Below are 9112 nucleotides of genomic sequence, written 5' to 3' on the forward strand. Positions count from 1 at the left end.
GAGAAATCTCAAGTGACTCAGGAACAGGGGCCTTTTGCAAACACTTCTCATTATGACATTCCTCTAATGACTACATTTACCCATTCACAACACAAGACTCTGTAAGAACACAATGGAAAAAGATTGGTTTACACTAGTTTTTTTCATTATATATCATTTCCACATCAATATAATCTTTGCAGCATTAACAGATGCGATTGCTTGTGATATACAGCTCATGCTTTGCACCACAAGAAGGAAACCAAATAAAAATTCAACACACTGTACTTTTCAAGTCTGTGCCACCATTTTGTCTTTCTGAGTGATGTTCAAGTTGGGTCTGTCTTCTGCTCCACAGCCACAAAATGAGTAAATTCGCAAACAATCGTGGAATTTCTACATCAGTTTAAGACTGTGCTCAGTCATAACAGTGTTATATTACAGCTGCACTCAGAATCACACACATGAGATGTTATGGACCGGAGTTCTAGCAGCCAATCGAAACACTATTTTGATCCTTTTTACAGCATTAATTAATCACGACATACAGAACACACACATTCACATGATATTTTTTTAAATACAGACAGACACAGGAATGGAGTCTTTAACATCAGAATAAAAATAAAAGTACAACATCAAACAATGGCGTTCTGCCGTGGTTTTGTGTGAGTGAGGATTAGTCCATGAACTTGCGGTTCTGGTTTGGGCCAAATAGGGCGACTCGTATTTCAGGCATCATCTAAAACACAAATCAAAAGAAATTGAAAAATCAGCTATGTATTTCACACCGTTTCTCATAATTGTAGCCCTCAGCTCAATTTCCTCAATTACCTGCTGTGCTAGAAGGCCCAGCCTGCTCTCCAGAGTGTTGGACACTTTGATCTTCCCATCAGCATTATACAGCTCAATACCACCAGAGCTACACAAGAAAACACAATAGACTTTCATTTTATACATTTAAAAACCATAATTTCAATAATAATAAATAAAAAAACTATATATTCAGACTAACTGTGACCCTGGATGTGAAAACCCAGCTAAAGTAATTTTTTTTTGTGATTTACTCGAGCGCCAACCTCCCGCTCTCTCTCGTGAGGCCAATAAGGAAGTGACTAAAATTGCAATTCATCGACCTGCTGCTTGAGGCTGGCTGCTAAAGGGATGTTAAAATGCCCAACTTTAAATCAGAAAAAATTATATTTACAGCCTGGTGCAAAAAAATATTTTGGTCTAAATAGCTAATTTTGCTCTTCATGACAACTGTGAAGGGGGGTGAATTTTTTTATAACTCATCCGTTTAAATTATATGAAGACTTAAAGTTCTGCATAATTAAGGGTGTGGCCACTTAGTGACAGGGGGATTGCTGCTGACACTGCAGTCACGCTAGGTGGGCGTGGCTTCAGCTGGAGTCGCACTGTCACAGCTGGAGTCACGCTGTGACACGCTGCCAAGATGACGACAGCCTGCTCTGCACAGTTTAGGCTTCAAAAACACACTTCAGTAGTCTAGGGGTGACATCACGGACACTACGTCCATGTTTTTTATACAGTCTATGGATTTACTGTTTTCTACATAAAATCCTTATACGCTGAAGAACATTCTGTGAAAATTTAACCTTGATATCTTTAATATTGACTGTGTAAGACTTGTTATCTCATAATTAGATTTTGAGACTTTTGCCTGGATTTCACAGAGAGGGTCACACTTTTGTAAACTAGACACTGAAAAGGCAGATGCTCACACTTCTGGAGAGAGGAAGTTCTCCTGGTCAATGCGCACTTCAAGATTGTCCTTCACTGCTGCCTTGTAGATGGGAATGTTTTTCTGCACAGCAGCCTAGAAAAACATGTTTGTGCTTGATTTATAACATGAAGTAATCGGTTATTAATCATAACTATATAAGTTAGATTATATATATGCATTATATAATTTTACATAATACAGTACATTACAGAATTTGATATTGCTTAAGGCAGTGTTATTTTAGTATCATTAATTCACCATTAATGGTTTTTATACAAATGTTGAATTTTTGGTTTTATTTTAATTTAAAATTTAAGTAATTTTGTGTGTGTGTGGGTGGGGGGGGGGGGTTCTTCTTTTTTTATGTGTACGTTCGTATCAGTTTTAATTATTTTAATAAACCAAGCTAAACTAAATGAAAATAAAAGTAAACTGGTATTGACGTTTTATTGTAACAGCAAAATAATTCAGTGTCCCCTAAGGACAAACATACTTGGATAACTGTTATGATGCTGAAAGGAAATTAATCAAATCCATCAAAAAAATGTAAATGCCTCGCCAACTAGCTGACTTTGTATATTAAAGAGCCAGTAAGATGAAAATTCTAAGCTTCCTATCACTGTTTATAAGTCCTGTACAATAGGTTTAAATCCATCCAAGGTTAAAAAACATTGTCATTTTGTCAAAATATCGTTTTAAAATTACCTCAATTCTCAGAGATCCCCAAACAGTTCGCGCGAAGCTGTTCAAAAGATTCAGTTTCCTTAAACCCCACCTTTCGGTAGCATACTGTGTTTTGATTGGTCAACTTACATAGTCAGGTTTAATTTGGTTGTTCCGCACACAACTTCACGGTAAACAATGCGTTAGCATCTTTTTGGGGTGAATTATGTCTTATTCCTCTAATCGCGAAGCAAACAGTAAAATAAAAAACTTGAACAGTCTCGCTGCTTTTTCTTCTGTGTGGGTGTATTCAAGCCGTGCGCTTCAGTTTGAATCTGAATAGCGCGTTCAGCGCGGGGGCGTGGTCACATTAGATATAATGAAGGGAGACGTGAAAAACTGACATCGCGTTGTTTTCATATGGATTACTTAATCACAGAATATCAGCACTTATTTAGTTTTAAAGAAGACATGTCAAGCTTTCTATAGATATCTCTCTCATGTCTCTTCGTTGAGTATTCACGGAGTTACAACTTCATTTTAATGACGCGTTTGTAAATGAAGATCAGCTCAGAGAAAGGCTGCAGACAGCACACATACTGATAAGACGCTCGGGAGAAAACAAACACATAACTTCATAATCATACTTCGCGTTGTGATTTGGAGATGCTCGTTGGTCTAAATAAAGTTGGTAATGAACCCTCTATTATGGCCAAACGCTTTGAAAATCCCGCCTTGTACTCACCGAGATTAGAAAAGCAGTCATCAGTGAAATGTTGTGAACACAACAAAAGGGATTTGTTGTACTGCTCTGGTATTGTGGTAAAAATGAATTTTAGCCATTGGTTCTTCTGATCTTCATTCTTTGGAAGTGAAAATAAAACAAACTTGCCTTTACAGTTAAAACACAAAGTCTCCTCGACATGATGCTATCACACCAACCAGAGCGTCTGTGTGTGACTGTGTGGGGGGGTGGGGCGGGTCAGAGCTTAGTTTCTCCCAAGACAGTAGGCGGAGATTATTATGCAAAGTGTTCCTAGTGACGTACATAGAGATGGGCAAAAGATTTGAAATCTATAACGACTAGTTTCAGCAATTCAGAGTCGACTCCTTACTTTAGAAGCCAATAACTTTATAAATCGTGTACTTTTTGGTTTAATTACTTTGCACATTGTTTACACTGATGGACAGCTACATCATACACTGTAATACAGGTAATTTTTGATTTTCCCGTCTGTGTGGCTCTTTAAATTAAATTTAAAAAATGCTTTGCGATGTACACTGCATTCAGTCTAACAATTTTCTACTATCATATATATATTTTATTTCAGTTAACATTTATTATTTGAAGTAACAATATATTTATATATATTTTTTTTTTTTTTTTTTATGGTTTTAGGTTTAGTGGACTACAGACCTGCACTATGCCCACATCCTGTTTGCGGCAACGGATGGTTACTTTGGGTTCCAGGAGCTGGTAAAAACCCTGAAACACGAGAATATCAGACTGTGTCCCAATAAGACTCACATACAGTATTTGATAGATCTCTGTTAGACCTATACTGTTTAATTACAGTATATATTGCTCACCTGCAGGACAAGTCCGTCCATCAGAGCCGCGTATCTGGATGGATCTCTAGCTACATTCGCTAGTCGCTGACGTGCATCATTTAGCAAATCCTAATAATATTAATTAAAAAATTTAAACTGCAGCGTAAACATTCAACAGAAGCCCAATATGTATTTTAAGGCTAGATGTGCCAAAAAAAGAGAACAGGATCTAACCGAAATCATGTCATCACGGGCCTTCAGGACCTTCAGTCTGGCCTGGTTCATTAGATTGGACATTTGACTGTGGACAGGAAGCCAACAATTATAACAAAGTGAATCACAGTCAGAACATTCATAAATAATGAAACAATGTGAAACTGTTTTACTGCATGAAATGCTTGTTTGAGTAACAGATTAAGAGGAAACTGGGAGTTTCCAAAGTAATGATTTGGGCGTCAGAGGAAGTCACACTCACATTTTCTTCTGCTGTTCAATCTGTTTCTCCTTCTTCTCATAATACTCCATAATTTTCAGACGCTGAGTCTGAACCAGTCGGCCTTTCTCAATGTTGAACTCCTCCTCCGCCTGCAGGGGTCAGGAGTCACGTATCATCATATCAGCTCTTATCAACAGCCAGTCTCCAAATTTCACATTATCAGAGTTAGTCTTTAGATGTTTTAGTGGAATAATTTAAAGCTATATGTAAGTAAAAATTACCTTTGCATCAATCTCCTCTGCTTTTTCATTGGCCTCCTGCTCAATGAAAGCCATCATGTGCTTGATCTGGAAAGAAATGGGAATCAAGAGAGGAACCATTCAATATCTATGTATTGCAAATACATGCATAGTCTTATTTTCATTTTTTTCCTTCACCAAATTAAATAAAATACATTGTCAGACTGCTGTTTGTTGTTTCCTATGAGATAAAATCATCTTAAATCTGTTTAAAGTTGAGTTGCCCTGTTGTGGCTCCTTCACAAGGATGATGAATGTGTCTGTCTAGTGTGAGTGCTTACTATGTTATTACAATGCACAACGTCCTACACCTTAATATTTTGCATAATCTACGTTCTAAAATGAGTCATTTTGTGAAAAAGATTTGATATTATTCAACACACTACCTTGATGCATTGTTTTGGAAATAGCTACTCATTTGAATTTGTCTTTCATTCTTTATGCACATGTTTACGTATTCAAATTCGTTACTATAAATCACTATTATGATACATCTCGTGATTCAGGCGCATGTCTAATTAATAAATAACGAACAACCTTGGAGGCCACATACGATTAACGTATGTCACGATGCTCGTGCAAGGGCTCATCAAAAACACTGAATTCATTTAATCACCAAGTGGTTAATCTTGCTATAGTTTTGTGCTGTTATATATAGTAAATGATGCATTTGAACGCCTTTTCACCTGCTTCTGGACGTCGGCATCGCTGAGCGCCATGACTGCTGCGGCGGCTGCTGTAAGAGGATTTTAAACTCCACCGACTGAAAAAAGCTCGTGTCACGAAGACAGAAAGACGTCTAAATGTTAACTTGATTTTAGAAATGTTTTCGAAAAGCCTACAGATTTAAAAATGCACAAAACATGACATGAAGTGTCGTGACAGAATCGTGAAAATAGACTGGATGGATCAGCTGATTCTCAGTCAACGATGACACACGCCTCACATGATGCGTGTTTCCTCTCTGGGAGCCAATCAGATCTCAGTGCGCGTCTAGGCTTTTTGTTGAGGTTTATGTGACATATGCGTTTATTTTACAGACGATAATAATAATGATTCGACTACTAATAACAATTCAATATAACAGTATTTTTAAAACGTCATGTGTAGTTTAAAATGATAGAATAAGAGGATTTATATTATAAATATATATATAAATTATATAATATAAGCCATATTCAATTTTTGAAAACGATGCTATGTGAGGCACTGAAGTACAGTGCGTTTAATGGATTGGACTGTCGTTTGGAAACATGCCGATTGTTCAGTTGATGAAATGTCGTTCCAAAAAAAAAAAAAAAAAAAAAGTACACCAAAACAGCAAGTGCCATTGTTAAAACTGTGAGTACGCAGTTTTAACAGCGTTTGATTCAATACAGCATCAGAATGCTCATTCAGATAAAACCTGAAAATGAACACAAACAGTATTTGTACACATAGGATCATTGTAAACTTTTAAATGATTAAAAAATAAGAAAATAACTATGACCTTAATCACAAGGTGGACATTGACTTTGTCAAACAAACACATGTCAAGCAAACAGGACAGTGCTACAGAAAGTAGGGCAGATCGATGTATCATGACCCTCAATATAGAACAGAACAAAGGTAAGTGGACCGATGGGAGTTTTTACTGCTTTGTCATGTCACCATGAGTTAGGCAGATGTAATGGGATAGGGGTGGGATTTTAGGGGACAGGGAAGGGCTGGACTGCACACTGTTGCTCCAGTGACCCTCCACTGTATTTATTCAAGCCTCCAGTCTGTCTAAGTTCAACCTTGCACTCAGAGAAGGTAAGATCTGTTTTCAATGGCTGCTTTTGCAGTATACCACTCATTGAGTCTGACGTGGAGTTTAAGACTTTTTTTTTTAATCTTTAACAGATGTTTATTTAATGTTTTCCAGTTCCAAAATATGATAGCATGTGTCATTTAAATGTATTTCTACGGATAATATGAGAATGTAAGCTTGCACAAATTATACTCCCTTTCACAGAATTTAATGATACTTCCTTTCATAGTGCTGTAAGGCTCCATATGTTTTTATAACAATAGTGAAATCATATAGAGGAATCTGTTACTCTTAGCAAGCTGAAAAGATAAATAGATTAGATCATCTCATTATATTAACTGTCTGGTTAGTGAATGACCTATTCAGTATCTCTTAACAAAATACTCCTCTGCTGCTGGTTAAAATATGCTTCTCTCTACAGAATAACTGACCTGTGTTGTTGTTCTGGCCTGTTTCTCATTCTTTCCATTGGTTAACAGTCTGCCTCTGTCAGAGGTCAAAGTTAAAAAGCCACAGCATGTATTTCTTGCACATTTGATCCCTTTAAGCACTTTGACCTTTGATCTTGGCTGTGGGCTTTAGTTTTCTCTTCACAATATGACTGTTGACGCTGCACGTTTTCTCTGTGATGTGACTGAAGCCGTGCTGGTGCCTACAGTAATTGTTCCCCTTATGTTATGTACTTTACATACATTACATACATTCCCCTTTGTTATGTATTAACATGTCTGGACACTAAAATTTTTATTACAATAGAATTTGTTTGTTTGTTTGTTTATTTATGTAATTATAGACAGTGATGAATCTTTAGAATCAAAATTGGAAGGAAATTTATGAGTTTAGGATTTGTTTTTCTCTGACAAATTTAATTAAATCATAAAAGAGTAAGTATACAGTGTGTCAATTTTGTGTAAGTGCTACATGAACTGAACCACGATCCTGTCATGTGAAATGTCTGACATTCTCTGTTCATGGGAACAGATGGAGATATATATATTTATACTGGCTTGCGTAGCCAGTTAAATATGAGCTTACTGGCCTATACATATCACAATATAATATGATATGATAAATTAAGATGTTTGTATGAAATGTTGCAGATGTCAGATTTAATTCTCTCAAAATCCTGTCCCACAATTATTATTATTATTATTATTTACTAATTTCTTATTAATTCAATTTGGTTTGGCTTCTTTGCTACAATTATTTATTAACAAAGAGATGTAAAATATTAGAAGTTTAACATTTTACATAAATGTTTTATAAGTAATATGTGATTGACTGAATTCGTTTTTGTATGTGTGAGTGAATGTATGTATTGTCTTTTTTATATTATAATACTGTACTATAATTCTCATCTTATGTCTTTGATGGGCACAGTGTTTAACCTCATGTAAAACTCTTTTTCTGTGATGGTGATGATGATGATGATGATGATGATGATGATGATGATATAAATGTTTTTTTTTATTGTTGCTGTTGTTTCATTATTAATATAATTTTTATGTAAGTTGATTTTGTCATTTAAATTTAAAATCACTGAAGTAAAATGGGTTTTCAGTGACTTTTTATATTTTTGAATTTGTTCTTACATTAAATGTCAACTAATTTTAGCTAAAAGTATGCTATAAAATACATTCCTACATCCCCAAAATGCTCATATTAATGTGATTACTCAGTGGCACAATGGACTTATATGACTGAATTAATTCTGTCTCTCATTTTTAGGACTCACTCAACCTGTAAATATTAGTCAGATTTTCGTAAAAGGTCTTCCATCCTGTCTGAGGACAGGCAGTTTGCAGGACCCGACCCTCCCCAGGATCGAACCTCAAGCCTGGAGGAGAGCAGCAGTGAGTCCGGCCCCTGGCAGACTGCTAGTCTAGCTGAGTCCTGGGCATCTTTTAGCGAAATGGAGCCAGAACTTGGTAGTCTAGAGACCAGTGAGATGGTCCTAGTTCAAGAGGACCACAGCGAGAACCACTCCTCCACCTCTGACATCATCCACCTAGAGGCGGAGCTCCATCAGAGGGCGGAGTCAGATGAGGAGGAGGAGCTTCATAGCAGCGTGCTGAGCATGATTGGCAGTGAGCTGGAAGACATTGGAGCACTTTCTGCAGATTCAGATCTCAAGCCTCCACAGACTGTGGAGCTCCTGGTGTCTGTGGAGGAGCCAGTTGTGGAGGAAATTGATGCAGAGGTGGCTTCTGAGCCGATTTTCACTCACACACCACTTCTGTCTGAGCCTTTAGATTTTACGCTGGCTTCTGTTCCCATACCTGAAATCATATCACAAGTTTTAGAACATCTTCCACCCTCCACATTCACACTCTCAGAGGAACCTCATGCCTCTGAATCAGAGTCTATTAATGCACCCCGTGTGTCACTGTCATCTTCAGAAGAGGTTGTTCCAAAGGCAGACCCGCTTTCACCCTTTGAACTCCCTTTGCTGCTGGTTGGTGGCGCCGCCCTGGTGGCGGTACTGGGTATATTTGCATATACCCTTATTAGAAAATAGGAGGACTGTGTACCTCTTGAATAGTTTCAAAACTGTACAACAATTCAACAGATTGTATTATTGATTATTTGATATAAAAATACAGTGTTATTAAATATTGTTATTTGTCTTATTTTACATATTTACA

General features: G+C 36.9%; 2 protein-coding genes across 2 annotated transcripts; one reads left to right on the plus strand and one right to left on the minus strand.

Annotated features, from left to right (window-relative positions):
- Nucleotides 1-123: 123 nt before the first annotated feature.
- Nucleotides 124-5616, minus strand: atp6v1e1b (ATPase H+ transporting V1 subunit E1b). Its single transcript, XM_052554984.1, has 9 exons — nucleotides 5362-5616; nucleotides 4658-4723; nucleotides 4416-4525; nucleotides 4175-4241; nucleotides 3980-4069; nucleotides 3807-3875; nucleotides 1725-1819; nucleotides 814-901; nucleotides 124-721 (listed from the first exon to the last, which is right to left on the minus strand). The coding sequence occupies exons 1-9, from the start codon at nucleotides 5392-5394 to the stop codon at nucleotides 659-661; spliced, it is 681 nt and encodes a 226-aa protein (XP_052410944.1). The 5' UTR covers nucleotides 5395-5616; the 3' UTR covers nucleotides 124-658.
- A 725-nt stretch (nucleotides 5617-6341) lies between these two features.
- si:ch211-214j24.14 (uncharacterized protein LOC559160 homolog) lies at nucleotides 6342-9080 on the plus strand. Its single transcript, XM_052554892.1, has 2 exons — nucleotides 6342-6469; nucleotides 8196-9080. The coding sequence occupies exon 2, from the start codon at nucleotides 8380-8382 to the stop codon at nucleotides 8983-8985; it is 606 nt and encodes a 201-aa protein (XP_052410852.1). The 5' UTR covers nucleotides 6342-6469; nucleotides 8196-8379; the 3' UTR covers nucleotides 8986-9080.
- The last annotated feature ends 32 nt before the right edge of the window (nucleotides 9081-9112 follow it).

This window comes from Carassius gibelio, chromosome B4 (assembly GCF_023724105.1).
Source record: "Carassius gibelio isolate Cgi1373 ecotype wild population from Czech Republic chromosome B4, carGib1.2-hapl.c, whole genome shotgun sequence".
NCBI lineage: Eukaryota > Metazoa > Chordata > Actinopteri > Cypriniformes > Cyprinidae > Carassius > Carassius gibelio.